At 38.2% G+C, this 26,503-nt stretch overlaps 1 protein-coding gene across 9 annotated transcripts in view; it reads right to left on the reverse strand.

The window, feature by feature from the left end:
- CUL4A (cullin 4A) overlaps window positions 1-26,503 on the reverse strand; it is a 72,778-nt gene that overhangs the window by 18,743 nt on the left and 27,532 nt on the right. For 4 of the 9 annotated variants that reach the window (XR_004966074.1, XM_036299554.1, XM_036299557.1 and 1 more), the window contains 9 exons: window positions 25,482-25,564; window positions 23,039-23,106; window positions 18,093-18,211; window positions 15,230-15,422; window positions 7,986-8,090; window positions 7,579-7,689; window positions 7,385-7,470; window positions 6,923-7,030; window positions 812-925 (listed from right to left, as the gene is read on the reverse strand). Coding sequence is in view for 7 of the 9 variants with exons in the window: in XM_036299554.1 (XP_036155447.1) it covers window positions 812-925; window positions 6,923-7,030; window positions 7,385-7,470; window positions 7,579-7,689; window positions 7,986-8,090; window positions 15,230-15,422; window positions 18,093-18,211; window positions 23,039-23,106; window positions 25,482-25,564 (987 nt within the window). In the remaining 2 variants the exon portion in view is untranslated. Of the gene's footprint in view, window positions 1-811; window positions 926-6,922; window positions 7,031-7,384; window positions 7,471-7,578; window positions 7,690-7,985; window positions 8,091-15,229; window positions 15,423-18,092; window positions 18,212-23,038; window positions 23,107-25,481; window positions 25,565-26,503 lie in introns of those variants that run through there. The other 5 variants (XM_036299555.1, XM_036299556.1, XM_036299558.1 and 2 more) reach the window with 5 other exon arrangements.

Raw genomic sequence — 26,503 nt, forward strand, 5'->3', positions numbered from 1 at the left:
GGTTAGGGCACATTTCCCATTTTAAATGATCATTTTTAAAAACAGCACTGCAGCCTTATTGGCGTGGCTTAGTGGTTGAGCATCGACCTATGAACCAGGAGGGCATGGTTCAATTCCCGTTCAGGGCACATGCCTGGGTTGTGGGCTCAATCCCTAGAGTGGAGCATACAGGAGGCAGCCAATCAATGATTTTTCTCTCATCAATGATATTTCTATCTCTCTGAAATCAATAAAAATATATTTTAAAAAACCATTAAAAAAATAGCACTGCAACAGACATTTTTATTCATTAACCTGAGAAAAGGTCTTATTAAGATGAATTCCCAGAACTGAAGCTAATGCAACAAAGCATGTTTTGAGAAGTTTTGAGATACACATTGTCAAACCACCCTTCATAAAGCTCACGTTATCCCTCCCTCCAGCAATGGGCAAGAGTTGCTGTTTCTTTAAATTTAGCCTTTATCAATTTCATAATCAAAAGTGGCACTTTATTGTGTTTTAATTTGCAACCTTTTGATTGGCAGAGAAGTGGAACACATTTTCATGGATATTGATTTTTTAGTCTTGCTTTTATGAGTTGCCTCTCCACATCCTTTGCTCATTTTTCAATTAGGTAAATGTTTTTCTATTCCTGTTGACTTATTATTGATTGGGATATTAATCCTTCAACTGTTCCAATTTTATGACCTACAAAAGCCGATGTTGAGTTATACTGAATATTTTCCTTTCTTTGCTACCAAAATTCAATCACAATTTTAAAAATTGTTAACATACTTAGAAAAATAAAAAGTATATTTAACAAAGAACTTACTTCCTTAAACTCTGCTTTTAAAACAGCATGTCCCAATGTAGTTTGCCATTGAAGTTTTCGACCACTGTGCTTTCCGAGATAAAATGTCTTAAATACTTCCTGAAGTTTAATCATCTGTCAAGCAAAGGAAAACAATTTAACTATGCTAAACACTATTAATCATTCAATTTACAATTTTTCACAGCTAAATAAAAATATCAGTTCTGTTTTGACAGTTATTTTTCTGGATTCTGTTACCTGTGAAAAATGTTCACCACCTAGGACATCGGGGTTTTCCCTCACACAATGGGATAACACTTGAACTACTGTTTTATGTACAAACAGGTTGTATTTTGTAGTCTCCACACCCCACACCCAAGCTTCCGTGGCTGATAGCACATGTAATGAAGACCACAGCGGCCATCCTCAGCAACGGTGTCTAAGGCCCAGGTATACCTTACCAGGTCTTAGCTCAAGCTCTCACTGACTCCCAACTGCTCTAGGGCCTTGGGATGCCTCATCTCTGAACCATGATCTGTGATAATGGCAAGACCTGGGCATCGAGCTGCTGTGAGGGTTAATATAAAACACTCAGGACAGTGTATGCATAGGAAGCGTAACATAAGCTAGCCATTATTTTCATGGAAGATTTCTTACACCTTGCAAACTTTCAGCCAGTTTTTTTATTGCTGATATCTCATTTTAAGCCCCCGAGCTCCCCCCTCTCCTCCTTTCCCACTTCTGAACCTGTTCCTGTTTATGGAAAGACTGTCTTATTCCTCTGATAGTTTTTCTAGAATGTTTAAGTGCAGTACATCGGTTTCTCTAACTTCCTTTTGCTCATTATTTTCTTTAGTTCCTTTCACATCTGCTTTACTCTGCGTTCAGGATCACCAATGATCTGTGCTGCCAAAACTAATGGCTCTCCTCAGGCTTCATCTTGTGAGATGATCCCTCTCAGCAGCTTCCCATGAAGCAGCCTCCTGCTTCCTCCTGGTGTCTAGGACACTCATCGCTTGGACATGAATTCCTGTCTCTATGTCTCTATGTCCACACTTTCTGAGTCTTCTTTGGTTTGTCTTTCCACCCACTCCACACATGCTGGCATCTCCATGGCCTCCTTCCTCCCCCCAATTTTGCACCACTTCCACATTCTTCCTAAGAGTAAAATTCTTCCACGGCTTGCTAAGGCCCCTTTCCTCTGAAACTTCTGACCTCACTGGCCTCTCCTATGCCTCCCACCCTTGACGCTCTGTAGTCCCATTTTCCATTTCACCGAGCAGTGTCTCATCCTCCCTTAGGCTCTCACACATCTCCTCTACCAGATCTGGGAAGCGACTTTCCTAACAATACCGACTCATTTTTCAGAACTGCTTCCTCAGAGAAGCCTTCTCCAACCACTCTTAGCTCTGATAGTAGTTACTGCAACTTGTGAACAGCTCCTCTGGACAGAGAGCTGAAGAGGGCAAAACCAGGTCTGGGATTTTCATTGCTCTACACTTTGTATAAAATACTTGCAGATGCTGAGTGAATAATTCCTGCTGTTCCGGGCCTGATGTGCCCTTTCAGTGAGTGCCTCTGTTAAAAATGCCTATCAGCCTCCTATCTATTTGGCAAACTCCTCTTCACGCTTCAAACTCAACTATACAGTCATACTTTTTCATTACCCAACTTCGACATCAAATCCCAGGCATGGTATCATTTCATTTCTAAGTATGTTAGCGTATATTCATTTTTAAGTATTTAAGTATAAGGACTCTTTTTAGAAAACATATCTACTAAACCATATAACACCTAAATATTAAGTCAATAATGTGATAAAACTCAATGCATACCTTTCCTAAAAATTATTTCCTTGACATTAATTCCTAATATAATAATCATAATCATAATCATAATATAGCAACTAACATTGGGTGCTTATTATGTGCTAGTTTACCATTGCAGGCTCAAAATGGATCAAAAACCTAAATGTAAGCGTGAAAACCATAAAACTCTTAGAAGAAAACACAGAGGTAAAATTTCATCACCTTGGATTTAGCAATAGTTTTTTTTAGATATGATACCAAAAGTACAAGCAACAATAGAAATAACAGATTAACTGGACTTTATAAAAATTAAAAACTTTTGTGCAAGGACATTATTAAGAAAGTAACAAGACACCTCACAGAACGGGAGAAGATATTTGCAAATCACATACCTGATAAGGGTCTAATATACAGAATATATAAAGAACTCTTACAGTTCAACAACTAAGACAGAAAACGCAATTTAAACATGGGTAAAGGGTTTAAATAGACTTCTTCAAAGAAGATCTACAAATGGCCAATAAGTATATGAAAAGATGCTCAACATTAGTTCTTAGGGAAAAGATAATCAAATCAAAACGGGATACCACTCACACTCACTAAAATGGCTATAATCAAAGAACTGAAAATAACAAATACTGAAGATGTCAAGAAACTGGAACCTTTCTTTGTTGCTGATGGTAATGTAAAATGGTGCAGCTACTGTGGAAAACTGGTAAACAGAATTATCGCATGACCCAGAAATTCCTACTTCTAGGGATATATCTAAAGAACTGACAACATCTATTTAAAAAAAAATTACACACAGCAGCATTATTCACAATAGCCGAAAGTGGAAACAACCCAAGTGTCCATTAATGGATGAATGGATAAACAAAGTGTGGTATATCCAAACAATGGAAAATTATTCAGCCTTAAAAAGGAATGAAGCAGTGACACATACTACAACATAGGTTAGACTTGAAAAAACAGTTAAAGAAGTCAGACATAAAAGACCACATATTACATAATTTCATTTATATGAAATGTCCAGTATAGGCCAATCCATAGACAGAGAATGGATTAGTGGTTACCCAGGGTGTAGGGCAGTGTGTGTATGGTAGGGGTGGAATGGGAGTGACTGATTAATGGGTCCAGGGTTTCTATTTGGGATGATGAAAAAGTTCTGAACTAGACAGAGGCGATGGACGTACAATTTAATGCCACTGAACTGTACACTTTAAAATGACAAGTTGCCTGGCTGGCATGGCTCAGTGGTTAAGTGTCGACCTATGAACCAGGAGGTTACTGTTCGATTCCCTGTCAGGGCACATGCCCGAGTTGTGGGCTGGATCCCCAGTTGGGGCATGCAGGAGGCAGCCAGTCAACAATTCTCTCTCATCATTGATGTTTCTATTTCTCTCTCCCTCTCCCTTCCTCTCTGAAATCAATAAAATATATTTAAAAAAATGATAAGTTGTAGGTATATTTTACCACAATTTAAAAAATACAGTATGGTAAGTCTCAAACACCTTTTGCCAGAAAATAAAAAAGTACTCAAATATGCAGGGGTGTTTTGAAAGGACAAGGAGGCAGCTGAAAAGTGCTCCTACCAGCCAAATATGGGACAATTTTGGCATCAAATAAGTAAGATTCCATGAATTCATACTCTTAAGGACAGAAAAAAAAAATCGCTGCTCATCAAGGTAAAAATGGATTCAGTCAGGAATCAAGCAGGTGAGAGTCTGATGGGGGAAATAAGAGGTTTACATAGTCTTAAAATATCTCCCCACAAATTACTTAATAATCACAAAAGGAAAAATACCAGCAGTAGAGTGGAGAAACCAGGTAACACCTTAACCAAATGATTATATGGGAGCAAAAGAATAGTGTGTGCCTCTGGACATGATTCTGAGAGGAAATGACACCTCCCATGTGGGATTCTGGTTAAATATGCGTGAACTGAATATAATCAGACAAACAAACAGAGATAATCTAAGAAAACTGGCTTGCATTTTAAAAACATGTCACTTTTGCTGTAATAAATCTTATCCCGAGGACAACTGTAAAAAAACAAACAAAAATAAAACAAGCAAACACATATAGTGTCATGAAAGAAAAAGAAAGGCTGTGTAGCTGTTACAGATGGAAGGACACAACTAAATGAAATATGGGGTACTGGACTGGATCTGACACCAAGAAAAAAAATGCTAAAAGATATAGTTGGGACAACTGACAAAAACAGAACTTGGCTGTGTATTGATTAAAGTATTAATTACTTCAATGTTAACCAGCCGGATTTGACAACATTCTCTGGTTATGTTTTTGGGAAAATCCCACTAAAGTAATGAGGGTAAAGGCCCTGTCCAAGTAGCTCAGTTGGTTAGAGCAGTGATCGCCAACCACTGGTGGTCCGTGAGGTCGGCGACCGCTGGGTTGAGTGCTGTCCCCATATGCCAAGGCCACAGGTTCGAGCCCGGTCAGGGCACATACAAGAATCAACCAATAAGAATGCATAAATAAGTGGAACTATAAATTGATCTCTCTCTTCTCACAAAAAAATAAAAATACATCAATAAAGTATTAAGGATAAAATGAATCTACTATCAAATGGACCAGGAGAAAAATGGCACATATATGGAGAGGAACAGAATGATGAAGCATAAAGAGCAATGCTAAAAAAAATGAGGGAAGGGTACTGGAAATTCTTTGAACTATTCTTACTAATTTCCTATAAGTCTGAAACATTTCAAAATAAAATAAGAAGTGAATAAACTTGCAGTGCTATGAGAGAGGCACGCCCAGGGTGGAGTCTGGGTTGAAGTGGGGTGAGGACTTGAGGGAGTGCTTTCTGGTGAAGGTGACTGGGGAGATAAGTCTTAACAAGCTTCATGTGCTGGGGGTGGCTAAGGGTGTGGAGGTTTTCTGGAGAAGGAGGTTCCATTTAGAGGGCTATACATGGAGGCCTGAGAGGATGAGAGAAGTGGGTGGGTTGGGGCCTACAACTAACTTAGAATAGAGGGAGCATGACATCCATGTGGGCAAGCTTTGCCATAGAGAGGCTTCACCTCTCATAGAAAAACTGATTAAGGTGCTATCCCCATTTCCCACAGGATAAAGAGACTCAGGGAGGGAGAAGGGTAATGAGAGAAATCTTGGATGTCATCTATGTACATTCAAGAACACATATGCTGAAGGCTGAGAGCTGGTGAGGGCTGAGTTCAATGAAAAGGTGTGGAATGAGAAGGGAGCTGAATGACGATTCTGGACAATGTTAACATTTAGGATATGGGTGGAGAAATAAAAAAAGAAGAAAACAAAAAGGCAAATGACCAGTGGGTGCAGAAACAAACAAACAAAATCAAGAAAAGACAATGTCTTGGAAATGGGAAAAGCAGCTTCAAGAGGGACGATTTCTGACCCAGACTGCCAGCTGCCGTGAGTCTGTACTTCCTTTCGCCCTTTCTGGAAGCACCTTCAGCTGGAAGGCCTTCATCCCTGCTCATCTTTAATTCCCAGATTCCACACTGGAACCAGCCCTTTTCCGTAACACGTGGTACTGTAGTTGATGGTGTTCCTGCCACTGGATTTTGAATTCCTGAGCCCTGAATTCTCCCTCATATCTACATATCCTCAGAGTACCCAAAGTTGTGGCTGACATATAATAAGCCCTCAGTAGTACCATTCACAAGACTTCTCTCTCCCCTTCTCCCTTCCTCTCTGAAATAAATATATTAAAAAAAAAACAAGTGCCTGCATTGATGCCTTCTTGATGGTTAGCCAATGGACATGGGTGAGCTGAAGGAGCTGTGGACAGGGACAAAAACAATCATTTCGATTTTTGCTTGAGTGTATGATTTTAAAAAACCTCACACTAAATAACTTTTGAAAAGTAACATGTCTGTGCACAGTATGGATGAAACAAAGAAAGACATCTATAATTGACAGATCCGCCCTTCCCCCTACTGGTGGGCAGAGTATGACGTAACCTGCAGCCAGGAAATACCTGAGTGACTAACCATGTACCTTATATGGACTATACATTGAACAACCAATCAACACCTGCCAAATATCCTAAGCCCTTGTTCCTATATGGACCATACATTAAGCCACCAATCAGCACATGCTGAGTACACTAAGCCCCCATTCCTTCCCATTCCTCCCCTCAAAAGGTTTGCTCACCTCTGCACGGGTTGCTGTTCTCCCATTGCGAGACAGCCTGGCAGGTCTTATCCCCTAATAAAGCCTGTAATCCTGGTTTTTGGCTCCCGACTGGTCTCTCAATAATGTTTTGGAAGTACTAATATATTTAAAACAAAGGATGAGTAGTCTTTAAAACACTTACTTCTGGAGTTAAATGTACTTCCATAGGTGTATATGTTGGCCAGTATCCCATAGTAAGTATATTTACTGTTAGATCTATAGAGCCTGGGTCACTCTGATTCTGCATATACTAAAAGCAAAGAAAATGAAGACAAAATAATTTTAGAATATCATAAAAACCTATAAAAAGGCAAATGGTATTTTTGCCTTCATAGTATTTTTTCTTTTTTGGTTATGTCACCAATATAAGATATCATTAAACTCATTTAAATCTAATTTTCATTATACATATTTAGGGATTATTTTTTTTTTCATTTTGAATTAGGTTATTTGAATACGTGAGACATTAACAGAATAATTTTTTTAAGGATGAGAATTTTACCTAATTTATATAAGTATTTACATACTTTACATAACCATTTCACATAATTTAAAGTGGGATACTTTTAAAAAAGCTGTTTTACTTGAAAAAAACACAACTTGCCTGCTTGAAATGAATCATGATGTCCTTGGAGAGCTCCATGTCCTTGAACATGCCTTCCAGTTTGCTGGTGAAAGCAGCACCACATTCTGGGACACAAGTGAAGGGTGGGTGAAAAACACCAGGAGCAACATGTTGTTAGAGCAATAAATTCCCAGCCCAGAGGTCGGACAGAACCCCAGATTCCACATGCTTACCATGCTTTAGTTTTGACAACATAGATTTTTCAGCATCGACTGAGGCACTTTTTCCCACAAGGAGTCTTTTTGCCAAATCTTTTTTATAAAATGCTTCAAAGACATCTTTACCTATTTATAACCAAATGAAAATAACATTAGACAATTGATATGCAAATGTTCACTTTAACTGCTGAAAAACCCTAAGAAATGTTCATTCTGATGCAAGCCAGCTCTAATTTCACTGAATCCTTGTGTTAAATTTCCACAAAGAAAATACTTTTTATTTAATCAAATATGAAAGTGGAAATGTTTTAGCCAATTTTTCTTAAGAAAAGATAGGGCCCAAATACGTGTGTATATATATGTTTATATTATGTAGCATTTTCTATATACCCAATGTTAATAAGAACAAGAGTATTTCTCACCATGAATAAACCTGAATATTATCATGATTTTGTCAAGGATCCTCTCCAGCTCTTCATCTGTTGCTTCTTTATTACCCGCTCTCAATTTTGAATCAACATGTTTTGCTGTAAAATTAAGAGTTCAAATTATTTGGAAAATAATCATTTGTTATATGTTCTATTTTTTCTAAATAGAAAAAAATTTTTAATTTCTACAAGTCAAAATTGGACATTAACACCCTGGAACTTTTCCAACGTGATATTATTATGACATAAAGGCAAATACCTGATGGTCTACGACAGTGGTCGGCAAACTCATTAGTCCACAGAGCCAAATATGAACAGTACAACGATTGAAATTTCTTTTGAGAGCCAAATTTTTTAAACTTAAACTATATAGGTAGGTACATTGTTATTAACGTAATTAGGGTACTCGTAAGCTGGCCTTTGTTAAAAACGTCCTCAATCTGAGGGGTCGACCTCAACGAACGTACCCCCACTTCTTCTAACACCACTTCTTCAAAATAGGTTCGGCCAGGCCGAAAAACGACTTCTGCACATGGGCCATGAAGTTTCAATCACACTGTATGTGTGCACCCGCACGTGGTATTTTGTGGAAGAGCCACACTCAAGGGGCCAAAGAGCCGCATGTGGCTCGCGAGCCGCGGTTTGCCGACCACTGATCTAGGACATGTCCTTTCAAATCATGTGAGAATAAATACTTTCATTACATGCTTCATGACACATTTTGCTTTAGGAACTGGAATGTCCCATCTTCAAGATGTGGTATAAGAAATTTGGATAAGACTCTTAAAGGCTTTTTTTTCAGGGCTTCATGTGATTATATCCATGATGACAATATCTTATCCCTGAATGCAGGGATTAGAGCAATTCTACTCTGGTTTCCTGTTTGACACAAATCAACCATGACCTGGCTTAAGGAAGGGAAAACCCAAGACTTTAATAAGCCCAGCTCCCAAGAGTTAAACATTTATCTTTAGAGAAACAATAACCCATAAAGTGGCACAAAAGCCAAACTAAATTACCTTGTGAATTTCTATTGTTGTTTTTATTTGTATTCTTTATATATATTTTTTAAAAATATTCTGAATATACACAAAAGTAGATAATTGTACAATGAACTCCATGTTCCCATCATAACACCTTCAATAATAATCAACACAAACCCAATTTTGTATCACTGTATAGATCCTTCTTTACCCTTTGCCACCTGTCTATTTTTAAAAACTTTTACTAACTAGTGAAATTCTATGAATCCTAAATATATTTTGATGTTATCATGACATAATTGTATAAAGTAGTAATTTAAAAACTTTCATCTTAGAAATAGAAAACCTAATTAGACCAATTACTAGTAAGGAGACTGAATCAGCAATCAAAAACCTCCCAACATATAAAAATCCAGCACCAGAAGGCTTCACTGATGAATTCTTCCAAACATTAAAAAGAAAAATTGCCCTAGCTGGTTTGGCTTAGGGGATAGAGCAGTGATGGCGAACCTTTTGAGTTTGGAGTGTCAGCATTTTGAAAAGCCCTAACTTAACTCTGGTGCCGTGTCACATATAGAAATTTTTTGATATTTGCAACCATAGTAAAACAAAGACTTATGTTTTTTATATTTATTTTATATATTTAAATGCCATTTAACAAAGAAAAATCAACCAAAAAAATGAGTTTGCGTGTCACCTCTGACACACGTGTCATAGGTTCGCCATCACTGGGATAGAGCGTCAGCCTGCGGACTGAAGGGTCCTGGGTTCGATTCTGGTCAAGGGCACATGCCCAGGTTGTGGGCTTGATCCCCAGTAGGGGGCATGCTGGAGGCAGCCAATCAATGATTCTTTCTCATCATTGATGTTTCTATCTCTCTCTCTCCCCCTCTCTGAAATCAATAAAAATATATTTTAGAAAATTAATACCTATCCTTCCCAAACTCTTCCCAAAAAAACCCACAAAAAACGGAAGAGGAAGGAACAATTTCAAACACATTTGCAAGGCCAGCATTACCTTGATACCAAAACCAGACAGGATACCATAAATAAAGACAGTAACAGGCCAATATCCCTGGATGAACATAGATGTAAATTCTCAACAAAATATTAGCAAAACAGATTCAATAATACATTAGAATGATCATAGTCCATGATAAAGTGGAATTTATTCCAGGTATGAAAGGATGGTTCTGTACATCAATCAATGTGATATAGTACATTAACCCAATGAAGGACAAAAATTATATGATCATTTCAATAAATGCAGAAAATGCATTTGGTAAAATTTACATCCATCTATATATATACTAGTAAAAGCCTAAATGACCATCCAACAGTTTACTATGATGCGCACTGACCACCAGGGGGCAGACGCTAAACACAGGAGCTGCCAAGCTGTGGTGACTTGGCAGCTGCGGTTCTTGGGTGACGCACCTGGAATCAGAGAGGAGGGAGTCCAATTCTGGGGTGTGTCACCCGAGAACTGCCCTCTCGCAATCCCGGAGCCCTAGGGGGATGTCAGAGAGCCGGATTTTGCCCAATCCCCACAGTCAGGCCGAGGGACCCCACCAGTGCACGAATCCGTACACTGGGCCTCTAGTTAATGATAAAACTCTCAAGAAATTGGGCATAGAGGGACATGTAAAGCAATCAGATTTTCCTAAAAGATCAGGAAAGACAAGAATGCCCACTCTTACCACTTTTATTTATTTAGTTAGTTTTCAGAAAAGCAAGCAAAAATGTACTGATCACAGCAAAAATATACTTAGAAGAGTGAAACAAGGAAGGGCATGAGGAATAGGAGAGCCTCGGCTGGGCTACTTTCGCTCACTGAGAAGTCAAAGATTAGACAGCCTTTGAGACAGGTTCAGGGGGTTAGCCCCTGCCCACTGCTCCTCGGGCTGCAAGACTTGGGGCCCCTTAGAAGTTAGGGGATATGTGCCTGTGGGGGAAGAGGTGAAAGGGAGTGGCATGGGTGTGCTCACTGGAGGGAGAGAACTCTCAACACTTTTATACAATACTAGAGACCCAATGCACGAAATTCGTGCAAGGGCCTTGGCCCTGGCCCCCGCCGCGGGCCTCTGTTGCCTCTACCTCGGCCCCCATCCCCTACAGCTTTGTCTGGAAGGACGTCTGGTCTAATTAGCACATTACGCTTTTATTATTATAGATAATAGTGGAAGTCTTTGCCACAGCAATTAGGCAAGAAGAAGAAATAAAAGGCATCCAAATAGAAAAGAAAGAAAACTGTCACTATTGGCAAATAAGATACCATGTAAAAACCTACAGATTTCACCAAAAAAAAAGAATAAATTAATCCAGTAGTCACAGGACACAAAATCAATACACAAAAATCTGTGGCTATATTCTAATAATAAACTATCAGAAAGAGAACTTAAGAAAACAACCCTATTTATAATTATATAAAAAACAATACAAAGTATAGAAATAAACTGAACAAGCAGTGAAAGATCTGCACACTAAAAACTATTAGACACTGATAAAAGAAACTGAGAGGACACAATGGAAAGATAGTCTATGCTCATGAATTGGAAGAATTAATACTTTTAAAATGTCAATACTACCCAAAGCAATCTATAGGTTCAGTGTAATCCTTATCAAAATTCCAATGGCATAGTCACAGAACTAGAACAAATAATACTAAAATTAGTATACAACCACAAAAGATCCCGAATAGCCAAAGCAATCCTGAGGAAGAACAACAAAGGGGGATGTATCATGCTCCCTGGTTTCAAAATATACTACAAACCTACAGTAATCAAAACAATATGGTATTGGAACAGAAACACACACACAGGACAATGGAACAGAATTGAGAGCACAGAAATAAACCACATATACAATTTATGACAAAGGAGCCATGAATATAAAATACTGGAGAAAGGACAGAATCTTCATTAAAGAATTAAAACACAAGTTACAAACTGGGAAAAATGTTTGCCAACCATATGTCTGATAAAGGAGGACTCATATACAGAGAGTGCATTTATATTTAAAAAAACCTGTTTCATCTCAAAATATGTTCTTTTGAGATCCCATCCAATTTAATCCTATTTTAATACTAATCAGAGAATGCAAAGATAGTGACTAATAGTATCTCATGTTAAATATTATTTGGAGATTGATAAAGGTATCATCATAATACAGAGGCATCCTATACAACAAACTTCAATCCAATTTTTGAGCAGAAATTATAAGTAATCAAGTCAGAGGTTCAAGGTTTATTTCTATAAACTATAGATCTGGGACTGTTAGAACAGGAAATGCAGACTAGGCTAAATCTTTGTCCCTTTTTTTCTTTTTCTAACTTATCTTTATTATTGAAAATATATAGATGTCCCCTTCCCCATCTCCGTTTACCCACTCCGCCCTCTCCAGCCCTTCCCCAGGCATTCACAGCACTATTGTCTGTCCATGGGTTATGTAAGTTCTTTGTTTAATCTCTTCCTGCCCGACCCATCCTTCCCTCTGAAATACTTCAGTCTGCTCCATGCTTCTATGTCTCTGGATCTATTTTGTTCATCAGTTTATTAAGTTCATTAGATTCCACATATAAGTGGGATCATGTGATACTTTTCTTTCTCTGACTGGCGTATTTCACTTAGCATATTACTCTCCACATCCCTCCATGCTGTCTCAAAGGGTAAGAGATCTTTCTTACAGCTGCATATATTCCATTGTGTAAATGTCCCACCGCTTTTTTAACCACTCATCTACTGATGGGCACTTGGGATGTTTCCAGATCTTAGCTACTATAAATAATGCTGCCATGAACATAAGGTTGCAGATATTCTTTCTGATTGGTTTCAGGCTTCTTAGGATATGTTCCTAGAAGTGGAATTACTGGGTCAAATGGCAATTCCATTTTTAATTTTTTGAGGGACTCTACACCGTTTTCCATAGTGGTTGTACCAGTCTACATTCCCACTAACAGTGTACTACAGTTCCTTTTTCCTCCACATCCTTGCCAGCACTTATTATTTGTTGATTTATTGATGGTAGCTATTCTGGCAGGTATAAGGTGGTACCACATTGTCATTCTCATTTGCATCTCTCTCATAATTAGGGATGTTGAGCATTTTTTCATATGTCGCTTGGACATTTGTATGTCCTCTTTGGAGAAGCATCTATTCAGGTCCTCTCTCCAATATTTTTTTTTAAATATATTTTTATTGATTTCAGAGAGGAAGGGAGAGGGAGAGAAAGAGAGAAACATCAATGATGAGAGAGAATCATTGATTGACTGCCTCCTGCACACACCCTACTGGGGATCGAGCCCACAACCTGGTCATGTGCCTTTGACTGGAATCAAACCTGGGACGCTTCAAGTCCTCAGGCTGACATCCACTGAGTCAAACTGCCTAGGGCAGTGGTCGGCAAACTGCGGCTCGTGAGCCACATGTGGCTCTTTGACCCCTTGAGTGTGGCTCTTCCACAAAATACCACGTGCGGGCGCGCATGTACAGTGTGATTGAAACTTCGTGGCCCATTCGCAGAAATTGGTATTTTGTGGAAGAGCCACACTCAAGGGGCCAAAGAGCCGCATGTGGCTCGCGAGCTGCAGTTTGCCGACCACTGGCTAGGGCTCTCCAGTTTTTAATTGGGTTGTTTGTCTTCATGATATTGTACTTAGAAAACTCTAAAGACTCCACCAAAAAAATTACTAGATTAATAAACGAATTCTGCAATGCAGCAGGATACAAAATTAACACCTAGAAATCAATGGCACTTTTATACACCAATAATGATCTCTTAGAAAGAGAAAAAAAAAAAATCCATTTACCACTGCAACAAAAAAGTTAAGATACTTAGGAATAAACTTAACGAAGGAGGTAAAAGACCTGTACTCAGAAAACTACAGGATGTTGGAAAAAGAGACAGAAGATATAAACAAGTGGAAAAATATACCGTGTTCACGGGTTGGTAATTAACCATCATTAAAATGTACATACTACCTAAAGCCACCTATAGATTCAATGCAGTCCCTATTAAAATACCAATGGCAAATTTCACAGATCTAGAATAAATACTCCAAAAATTCATATGGAACCAAAGAGACCCCAAATAGCCACAGCAATCTTGAGAAAGAAGAAAAAAGTTGGAGGGAATCACAATACTGGATATCAAACTATACTACAAAGCCACTGTACTCAAAACAGCTTGGTATTGACACAAGAACAGGCAGGCATATAGATCAATGGAAGAGAACAGAGACCCCAGAAAATGACCCAAACTATTATGCTCAATTAATATTTGACAAAGGAGGCAAGATTATACAATGGAGTAAAGACAGTCTCTTCAATAAATGGTGTTGGGAAAATTGGACAGGTACATGCAAAAAAATGAAACTAGATCACCATCTTACACCATATACAAGAATAAGCTCAAAATGGATAAAAGACTTAAATGTAAGTGTGAAACCATAAAAATCCTAGAAAAAAACATAGGCAGCAAAATATCAGACATCTCACGTAGCAGATTTTTCACAGATACATCCTTAGCACAAGAGAACAAAGGAAAAAAATAAACAAATGGAACTACATCAAACTAAAAAGCTTCTGCACAGTAAAAGAAACCAGCATCAAAATGAAAAGGTAACCTATTGTATGGGAAAACATATTTGCCAATGATACATCTGATAAGGGGTTAATTTCCAAAATATATAAAGTACTCGAATACAACTCAACAAAAGGAAGACAACCCAATTAAAAAATGGGCAGAGGACCTTTTTCTTTGTGAAGACAAACCTCATTTCTTACAGAATTACTACTACATTCTCCCTATGGAAATACCATGTACTGTATACATACAGATATGTGTGTGTGTATGTGTGTGTGTGTGTGTATATATATATATATATATATAACACGTGTATATATGGTTTTTTGAAAATGTGTCCCCTAATAAGGTGTGATACAAATTCTTCCCCTAGCATGAGGAGCTTGGGAAAAAAAGGTATTTTTAATTCTCATCTGAGTATTTTAGAGGGAGAGGGAGAGAACATCAATTTGAGGGAAACATCGAACGGTTGCTTCTCAGAGTGAACCCGCAACCTGGGTATATGCCCTGACCGGGTATCGAACCTGCCACTCTTCAGTGTACCAGGTGATGCTCCAATCAACTGAGCCACACCAGCCAGGGCAGGAGCTTGAATATTCTGAGAAAAAATTTTGCTTGAGTTATGCCTTACTTTCACATATTAAAAAAATGTATAGAAACATGTTTCTCTACCGATCAGTTCTGCAGGCTTATTTGGCCTCTTGTTGATAAACGTTTCAAAGGATTCCTTCATCAAGTTGATGAACTTCTCATTCCTCTGAAAGCAGACTTCTATCACATGGTCCACTCTGTCCTTAAAATCCAGCAGGTCCTGGACCATATCTTTATCTTTTTCAGGATTGATAACAATCGTTGTCCCAAAAGTCTACAAAAACAAACACACACCAAGTCATCAACAGGTTTATGATACCATATATTATTTTCTCCTGCTATTAAACAATCATGATAGTGGAAAAATTTCATAAATTCAGTCTGCATTCTAAAAATTAAGTGAATACTGTAGTTCCCCCCTTATCTTTGGGGGACATGTTCCAAGATCCAAGTAGATATCTGAAACCATGAAGAGCACTGAACCATATATATTGTGCACGTGTGTGTGTACACACACAGTTTTTTCCTATACATACATACAATTTAAGGCTTCTCTTTGGCATTATCTGATTGCCAGTATCACTACTCTTGCATTTTAGGCCATTATTAAGTAAAATAAGGGTTATCTGTACCCCAAGCACTGTGTACTAAGTGACCAATGGGTGGATAGTATATACTGGGTGGATATGCTGAACAAAGGGATGACTCATATCCCAAGTGGGACAGGCTGAGATTTCACCATGCTACTCAGAATGGCTCACAATTTAATATTTATGAATTGCTTATTTCTGAAATTTTCCATTTAATGTTTTTGGAACACAAGTGACTACAGGTAACTGAAACCACAAAGAGTGTTACAATTCTGCTTCTGGAAGAATTTATAAATCCCTGGAACATTTTCTATTGTTTTTTTGAAGAACTTTTTACATATGAATTCCTCAAATAGATATTAATTCCCATCAACACACCCATTTGGACTTCGTGGCTATATTTTTCTTTCTCCTTCACTGCTAACTATAAACAGCATGGTTTTTAGCCTGTGTTTTAAATCAAAACTGCTACATTAAAATAAATATTACTAAAATTCTATGTGTGACAATAATAGTTAGCTCTTTGAGGACATAAACTACCAGTCTGAAGAGGTGTTGAATATGATTAATCAATGTAATACATATTTTTGAAAAACTAGTCTTGCCCGGGCACAGTGGCTCAGGTGGTTGAGTGTCATCCTGTGCACCGAAAGGTTGCTGGGTCGATTCCTGATCAGGACACATACCTGACCCCCAGTTAGGGCACATATAAAAAGCAACTAATTGATGGTTTTCTCTCTCTCTCTCTCTCTCTCTCTCTCTCTCTCTCTCTCTCTCTCCATATTCTCAGCTGAGGATTAAAAGAAAAAATTAAGAAAGAAAAAAAAATGGTCTTAAGTATACACTACACATCATTTATGCAGGTCAAGGCAGACTATTGGCGAAAAGGTAGAAATACATTAGCATCCATACCTTCTGGAAAGGAACACTATTAACACTATGACCACCAGGGGTGGGAGGGACTTACTTTTCACTCTACCCTTTGTATTGACTGCATTTAAAAATAATGTACACACACTGCCAAGATCAGCTTTATTTTGATAACAACACACTGTGCTGAATCTAACTTCCTATTTTGTCCTTATCTTATGGACACTCAGGAACGGTGGTCACATCACTGATTTTTTACTACCCAAACTAAAAATTGCTAAGGTTTCCTGTTCCTTGAGGACTACATGTTGGCAAAATCCTAAATCTATATTAATTAGCCTTTCCTTAACATAAAGTTTCATTGCCAATCCAGCTTAAGTCAGTCATGAGTTTTAGCTCAATATCGTTGTATAGAATCTTGAGGTGGTGGTGCGCATGTGTGTACAAGCTTTCAACATGTAAAATAGTAATTAACTCCAGGCCTGATATTCCAAAAAGCAGTATGAAAGCTTTATCTTTTTATCTCACTGAAATATTCCTTGTGATAGAGATTCTCATGCAGTAGAAATACGACATTGTCTATTTTCCTCTGATGATAACATCTGGCAAAACAATGGGGCAGCATCACTACCAGGATGTTAGTATTGATACAATCTACCTATCTTATCCAGATTGTCCCAGTTTTAACTGAAACTAACTTTTGTATGGATTTAGTTTTTATCACCTGTGCAGATTTGTGTAACCTTCACCACTGTCAAGATACCACAAGGAATCCTTTGGTTGCCTTTTTTATAACCATACATGTACATAACGCATGCTACAGAAACATGAAAGTAATGTTTAAGTAATAAATCCTAGATTGTTAGGAAATAAAGTAGCACACACATCAACCTACCAAAATGGGCACTAGTTCTCACTGTGCAAAGAAAGGTGTTTAAAAAGTAGATTCACAAAAATGACTACTGTAGAATGAAATGTATGTACTTATGCTGATGACAAATAGTCAAACAGCCTTTCAAGTCATGTTTATACCAGGATGCTGTTTATCACTGTTTGTGTTATCTTAAGTTTGCACTGCCCCAGCCAGAGTAGCTCAGTGGTTGAGTATCAACCCATGAACCATGAGGTCACTGGTTGATTCTCGGTCAGGGCACATGTCCAGGTTGCAGGCTAGAATCCCTGGTGGAGGGCATATAGGAGGCAGCCAATCGATGATGTTTCTCTCTCACTGATGTTTCTATCTCTCTATCCCTCTCCCGTCCTCTCTAAAAACCAATAAAAAGGTATTTTTTAAAAAGTTTGCACAAGTGATCTGGAAAGAAATGGAAGACTACTATTTACCTGATCACCTGCTATGAAAAAACAAAGGTACCTCCAAACAGTCCAGTTCACTTTGCCCAGGGTATTGCAGTATCCTGAAGATGAGCCACCCACCCCTTGTACAAAGCACAGTTGGTATTACTAACAAGACAAAACCCACACACCTTGATGTACTCGCTCCAGTGCTGAAGCAGGATCTGCTGCCCACCCTTCACTCGGCTAAACAGCTGGTACATCTGAGTGAGGTCAGGCACTCTGTTCTCATCAAGTAAGTGATCAAGTCCTGAGATCACACAGTAAATGTTAGCATATCACATCAGTAAGTCAATGCGAATAATACTTAAACTAGAAAATAGTATGCACCACCAAAAAAGTTAACATGTAATATAAAAAATTAGGGAATATTGCTTATTTCTACACAGGCAAGTTGTTCTGGTGCAATATCTGATAAATCCTATTAAGTGAATCTCATTTTTCTAACCATGCTGGGAGATGTATTCTTTATTTCTTCATGTCACTAAGCAGGGGTGGGGAACTTTTTTTCTGTCAAGGGCCATTTGGGTATTTATACCATCATTTGCAGCCCATATAAATTTATCAACTTAAAAATTAGCTTGCTATATTTGGTCAAACATTTAATGAACTCACCCATAATGCCTTGGGAGGGCTAGATCAAAGGATTTCTCGGACCTTACAGGACTTGTGGGTCAGATGTTCCCCACTCTTGCACTAAAGCCTTCTTAATTCACTAAAGTAGCAATAATCTGAAAAATGCTCACACCAACTATTTGACCTGGGAGGTTCGTGATTCCAAGTTCCTTCTGATCTAATCCACCAGTCCAAAAGTATATTGTCAAAGAATATGCTATAAATGTAATCTTTTAGATGATTAATTTTATCCATAGATATAACACACTGTGAAAGAAAACCATTTATTATTGATTAAACACAGCATTTTAAAAGTTCTTCTTTCCTGTTTTAGGTATTTAGATTTTATAAAACCACACCACCATCAGAACTTTCACAGATTTCCTAAATATCAGCTTTATGATAACAATGGAGAGGCAGCTAAGTTAGAAAAGCAGCGAGCTAGTCATGTTACTTCACAAAGTCTCAGATTCTTCTATAAATGGGCACAATGTCCACCCACTGAAGGTGGTTTACAGATGCACACAATGCACTGTGGGTTAAAAGTACAGATCCTCACTAAGGACTCCAATGTTTATTTCTTTAAATTATGTTTCAATCTACTAATGCAATAACTTTATAACTGTACTGAAACACTAATGTCTTCAAGAATTCAAAAATAACAGCTATTTTTTCAATGCCTCTAATTAAATTTAGATTAAGCTCCTATATATAAAATTCATAATTTTCTTGAAACAATGTATGCAAATTTCTACTATTTACTTGAATCCCTTTTTCTCTTATACAATGACTCATTAAAAAACACACACCTAGTATGAATTCTGAATGCATTTGTATTAGGTAGACCATTAAGTTGAGGCCTCATTCATGAGCAAGTATACCAGCTTTATAGTTTTCAGTGAGGTATACATAGAAAGACATCCAGACTTACACCCTGCCTCTCAATTTAGGAGCTGTGACTTGAGGCACCATGTTCAAGCTGTTGTTAGCCTCAGTTTTCTTACTTGTAAAATGGGGGTAATGATTTCACTGGGTTGTTCAAAGACCAGAAGATATTTATATGAAGTACAATGGATGCTCAACAATGCAATTCTTTCTTCTTCTGGCATTATATTGTGGTTTCACTTGGAAGTCCCACTTTGACTATCTAGCAAAGTAGAATCCAAATCAGAATATGTTTGGGTGCTATTTAGGGCCTCCCCAAAGTTAAACTTTAAGGTTTTCAATACCTTGAAACATTCTTTTTTTTTTTTTTTTTTATTGCTTAAAGTATTACAAAGGGTATTACATATGTGTCCATTTTTCCCCCCCCGCCCTAGACAGTCCCCTAGCTTCCCTTATCCCCCAGTGTCTTATGTCCATTGGTTATGCTTATATGCATGCATACAAGTCCTTTGGTTGATCTCTTACCCCCCTACCTCCTGCCCCCCAACCCTCCCCGGCCTTCCCGCTGCAGTGTGACAATCTGTTTGAGGCAGCTCTGCCCCTGTATCTATTATTGTTCAAAAGTTTATAATGGTCTCTATTATCCATGAATGAGTGAGATCATGTGGTATTTTTCCTTCATTGACTGGCTTATTTCACTTAGCATAATGCTCTCCAGTTCCATCCATGACGTTGCAAATGGTAAGAGTTCCTTCCTTTTTAGAGCAGCATAGTATTCCATTGCGTAGATGTACCACAGTTTTCTAATCCATTCATCTACTGATGGGCACTTAGGCTGTTTCCAGATCTTAGCTATGGTGAATTGTGCTGCTATGAACATAGGGGTGCATATATCCTTTCTGATTGGTGTTTCTGGTTTCTTGGGATATATTCCTAGAAGTGGGATCACAGGGTCAAATGGTAGTTCCATTTTCAGTTTTTTGAGGAAACTCCATACTGTCTTCCATAGTGGCTGCACCAGTCTGCATTCCCACCAGCAGTGCACAAGTGTTCCTTTTTCTCCACATCTTCTCCAGCACTTGTCGTTTGTTGATTTGTTGATGATAGCCAGGCTGACAGGTGTGAGATGGTACCTCATTGTTGTTTTGATTTGCATCTCTCGGATGATTAGTGACTTTGAGCATGTTTTCATATGTCTCTTGGCTTTCTGAATGTCCTCTTTTGAAAGGTGTCTATTTAGGTCCTTTGCCCATTTTTTGATTGGATTGTTTATCTTCCTTTTGTTAAGTTGTATGAGTTCCCTATAAATTTTGGAGATTAGGCCCTTATCAGATATGACATTGGCAAATATGTTTTCCCACACAGTGGGTTTTCTCGTTGTTTTGTTGATGGTTTCTTTTGCTGTGCAGAAGCTTTTTATTTTGATGTAGTCCCATTTGTTCATTTTCTCTTTAGTTTCAAGTGCCCTAGGAGCTGTATCAGTGAAGAAATTGCTTCGGCATATGTCTGAGATTTTGTTGCCTTTGGATTCTTCTAGAATTTTTATGGTTTCCTGTCGTACATTTAAGTCCTTTATCCATTTTGAGTTTATTTTTGTGTATGGTGTAAGTTGGTGGTCTAGTTTCATTTTCTTGCATATATCTGTCCAATTTTCCCAACACCATTTATTGAAGAGACTATCTTGGCTCCATTGTATGTTCTTGCCTCCTTTGTCAAATATTAATTGAGCATATTGGTTCGGGCCGATTTCTGGGCTCTCTATTCTATTCCATTGATCTATATGCCTATTCTTGTGCCAGTACCAGGCAGTTTTGAGAACAGTGGCTTTGTAATACATCTTGATATCTGGTATTGAGATCCCACCTACTTTGCTCTTTTTCAGGATTGCTGCAGCTATTCGGGGTCTTTTTTTATTCCAGATGAATTTTTGGAGAGTTCGTTCTAGATCTATGAAGTATGTCGTTGGTAATTTAATGGGAAGTGCGTTGAATTTATAGATTGCTTTGGGTAGTATGGACATTTTAATGATGTTGATTCTACCAATCCATGAACACGGTATGTTCTTCCATCTGTTCATGTCTTCCTCTATATCTTTTTTCAACGTCCTGTAGTTTTCTGAGTAGAGGTCTTTTACCTCTTTAGTTAAGTTTATTCCTAGGTAGCTTAATTTCTTTGGTGCGATGGGAAACGGGATTGTTTTTATAATCTCTCTTTCTGAAAGTTCACTATTGGTGTATAGAAATGCCTCAGATTTCTTGGGGTTAATTTTGTATCCTGCTACATTGCCAAATTCATGTATTAAGTCTAGTAGCTTTTTGATGGAGTCTCTAGGGTTTTGTATGTATAATATCATGTCATCTGCAAATAAGGACAGTTTTACTTCCTCTTTTCCAATTTGGATGCCTTTTATTTCTTCTTCTTGCCTAATTGCAATGGCTAACACTTCCAGTACTATGTTGAACAGGAGTGGTGAGAGGGGGCATCCCTGTCTTGTTCCTGTTCTTAGGGGAAATGGTGTTAGTTTTTGTCCATTGAGTATGATGTTGGCTGTGGGCCTGTCATATATGGCTTTTATTATGTTGAGGTATGATCCTTCTACTCCCGCCTTACTGAGAGTTTTTATCAAAAATGGGTGTTGAATTTTGTCAAATGCTTTTTCTGCATCAATTGATATGACCATGTGGTTTTTTTCTTTCAATTTGTTTATGTGATGTATCACGTTTATTGATTTGCGGATATTGTACCATCCTTGCATCCCTGGGATAAATCCTACTTGGTCATGGTGTATGATCTTTCTGATGTACGGCTGGATCCGATTTGCTAAGATTTTGTTGAGGATTTTGGCATCTATGTTCAATACCTTGAAACATTCTGTAGTTCCAAAATGACTTTCAAATGGTAACATTAAATACTTAAGAGTTATAAGAAGTAACAATAAGTACTAGAGTATTATAAATAGTCTCACTGTTGCTGCAAAGCATCAACATTTGAATTACTCTTTAACAAAGCTTTAGGATCACAAGGGGCATGTAAAATTAGCAATAAAATGTGTTCTATTTTCTGTTTGCTTATTTTTCCAGGACAATCAGGGTAGAAAAGTGTACTCTGGCTTATGCTGACCACACATCTGGCAGTTTATCTGACACTCAGCTGCTTGAAGGGCATGGGAAGAAGTCCATTAAAATCTAACAGCCTGTCCAGTGATGTATATCTACACCTGCAGCAGCATTCCGAGCATCACCTGTATGTCAGGTACAATACAGAGGCACATGGACCATGAGCACTGCACAAGTACCCAGCTGCAAACTACCTGTTGTCTAGAGGAATCTCTAGGAAGCTTTCGGCCTGGACAGTATTTGATTTGACTTCAGATTAAGCTGTAGTTCTACCACATGCTTTTCAATATTTTTCTTAACTAACTTTCTCAAGGGCTAATATGTTCATTATTTTTAATGATTTTTAGAGATTGTCTTATAACAAATGTCCTTATATTGCTACTTATAATGTTTCACTTACTTTTTTAATGCATTAAGGACTATCATTCAATTTAATTGATACAAGAGGTAAGAAAATTTACCTTTCTGCAGAATTGCTGTTAAATGTTCTCCTAATAGCTGTTTCTCCACACAAGCAATCAGTGGTTTTCTATAACAGGCAAAAAGAGAATGTTTCAAAAATAAGGTTAAAGGAGAGACTTTGGTTAACTGTAAGACTGGGAGTTTACAGCTTACACAGATACTCTATGGAGCCAATCAGAAACCAAAGGGTCACAGAACAAGCACTCTGCTCACACATGGACAGTCACCACTGCTGTTAATACAGAGTCTGAAGTATTTCTGAAAACAATTTACTTAAGAACATTAATAGACCAATAGATGCTGGGAGAAAGGGACACCAGCAGTAGGCAAGTGTGCCGTGCCTTACAATAAAAGTGGCCCCACACTTGGCTGGCAATCGGTACTCATGCTGTAGTCATTTTTTGAATTTAAGTTTTGCTTTCCATTAAGCACATTACTTCTTGGATTGCTGCTGTGATTCTGCCCTCTTCTTCCTCCCCAATTACTTCTCCAGGTTGCACAAAACCCTGTCTTCTACTGTTACAGCTATGTCTCTCTGTCCCCACGCTGTCTGCTTTCTTCCATAACCATTTATCAAAATCCAACTTAAGGAAGAGCTTTCATGAAGTCCAAGTTGCGTGTCACACAGACCAGAATATTTGAAAATCTGGAAATTCAGCAGGTGTGACTTCCATAATTATAGGGACACAAACAATCATTCTTTCTGGGTTCATTATCCACAGTTCATTAAAAAAAAAAAAAATCAGAGTATCTGTTTTATTCTGAGCTTATTAATTATGGCCATCTTCCCAAACCTTAATTTTATAAGGAACTTTTCAATGTATCATCTTAATTAAACCTCATAGAACCCTAGAAAAAGGCACAGCAGACATTCTGGCTTCCATCCCACAGACGAGAAGACAAGACTTCAGAGATGGTGTGACCTGCCTAGGGAGTGGTGAAGCTGAGAGTTGAGTTCAGCGAGTCGTCAGCACCTTTTCCAGTCTGCCTCCAGGAAAAGGAACAGTGGCCCACGTGAGGGGAGGTGGAGGGCAGAGAGTAAATATGCCATAAAATCCATCCATTTAAAGTGTACAGTTCAACAGTTGTTAATATATTTACAGAGTCATAGAACTGTCACTATTATCTAATTTTAGAACATTATCATCATCCTAAAAGAAACTTCATACCCATCAGCACTTCCATTCTCTCCATCCACCCTCCCTGTCTCCTAATTAGAGGCAGACAGTAATTTCTAGATTATCCTATCCTGAACCTTTCCTATAAATGAGATCGCACAACATGATTTGTCTGGTTCTTTCACTTAGCAAAGTATTTTTATGGTTCATCCATGTTGTAGCATGTGTCAGTACTCCATTCTTTTTTTAAAAATATATTTTATTGATTTTTTACAGAGAGGAAGGGAGAGAGATAGAGAGTTAGAAACATCGATGAGAGAGAAACATCGATCAGCTGCCTCCTGCACATCTCCTACTGGGGATATGCCCGCAACCCAGGTACATGCCCTTGACCGGAATCGAACCTGGGACCTTTCAGTCCGCAGGCCGACGCTCTATCCACTGAGCCAAACCGGTTTCAGCCTCCATTCTTTTTTTAATGCTGACTAATATTCCATTAATGTGTTGTTTCCACTTTTTTACTATTATGAATAAAATAATAGTAAAAAACTATTATTTTATAATAATGGCTCAGTGGTTGAACCAGGAGGTCACAGTTCAATTCCTGGTCAGGACAAATGCCTGAGTTGTGGGCTCGATCCCCTGTAGGGGGTGTGCAGGAGGCAGCTTATCAGTGATTCTCATCATTGATGTTTCTATCTCTCTCTCCCTCCTTCTCTGAAATCAATAAAAATATATTAAAAACAAACAAAAAAAATAATGCTGTATGGACATTTGTGTACAAGTTTTGTATGGATGCGTTTTCATTTCTTTATATATTTAGGAGAACTGGTGTATTGGAGAAACATATGGTAACTGTTTAACATTTTGAGGAAATACCAAATTGTTTTCCACAGTGGTTGCCACGTTTTACATTCCTACCAATTATGCATGAGGGTTCTAATTTCTCCACACCCTCACCAATGCTTTTGACTGCTTGCCTTTTTGTATTACAGACATCCTGGTGGGTACTAAGAGGTACTGCATTGTGATACAAAGATATAAATAGTATCTTTGTAGACTTATTCAGTACTATCTGGGAGTATTTTTGCTCTTAGCACATTTTATATTATTTGTGATTACTCAGTACTTGTTAGATAAATTAAGTGCTTTGTTTATGTAGTGTCAGATCTTGCCAGTGGTCAAGTCAAGGAAGGATAAAAGTCTTTGTTGAGTATCTTGCTACAAACCTTAATAATAAGCAGGTTAATTATTAAAAAACCAGCCAGGAAAAGGTTTCACCTATGATCGAATTGCAAAAACTAAATAAATGAATAGTACTTACTGTGTACTGTGGTCTAAATACGTGATTACTCGGTCTCCTTCTTCCTCTAAACGTTTACTTACATGGTTAAGATATTCTGGAACCTTCCAAACAAAATATTTAAACACATCAGTAACAAAAAGATTCTTGAAGAAACTGGAATATTGTTTTCTTTACAAATTTTTATTTAAAAGCAGAATATTTCAAGCCAAATATTAACACAGATTAATGGGGGTGGGGTGGTAAAGTTGGAAGTGTATGCAGGGCAGGTGGGATACACAGAAGTTTCCTTAAACTCAATTGTGGAGATGAAACTTAACCTCTAGAAGCAGGGCTAAGGCAAGACTGCATTGTTGTGCGCTGTTCACAGTGCAGTCCTGTGGTTGATGCCATAGGACCCTCCATCCCTGGGGCCCCACAGACAGATGAGCAGCAGCACCTGGGGGCTGACGTCATATGTACCCTCCCCCATCACTGAGGCCCCATAAACAGGTAAGCAGAAGCACCTGGGTCAGAGGTTATAGAGCCTAATGACACCCCCTGGCCCACATACAAAGAGTGTCGGCAAAAACTATGCAACAAACTGGTTGTCATTTGTGGACACTAAACAGCATGGTTGCAGAAGATCTCAAAATGCACACCATTTCCAGGGACACAGGGTCTCCTTGCTGTCATATGACAGCACAAGAAAGGCCCACAACACAGGTCTGTGGGGTTCTGATCTAGTGGCAGCAGCCAGGTCTGGTATTTGACGCGAAACTCCCTCTTTAAAACTAGGATGAAGAAACCCATGGCCAGTTTCATCCTGCACAGTAACAAGTAACATTTAGGTGACGGTCCCCAGGGGCTTCCTCCAGGACTGTGCTGTAACACCTGCAAAACTGGCTGTCAAGATTTTTTTGGGTTCATATCACTATGTCTTTCATACGTTTTTTTGGGTAATTTTTTCATGTGTTAGATTTCATATTTAAGATTTACCTCTTTCTTCAACTTGAGTTCCTTTATATACTTCCTTCAGAAGCTATCTTACTAGCTTATTATTA

The sequence above is a fragment of the Myotis myotis genome, unplaced genomic scaffold, assembly GCF_014108235.1.
Source record: "Myotis myotis isolate mMyoMyo1 unplaced genomic scaffold, mMyoMyo1.p scaffold_m19_p_3, whole genome shotgun sequence".
NCBI lineage: Eukaryota > Metazoa > Chordata > Mammalia > Chiroptera > Vespertilionidae > Myotis > Myotis myotis.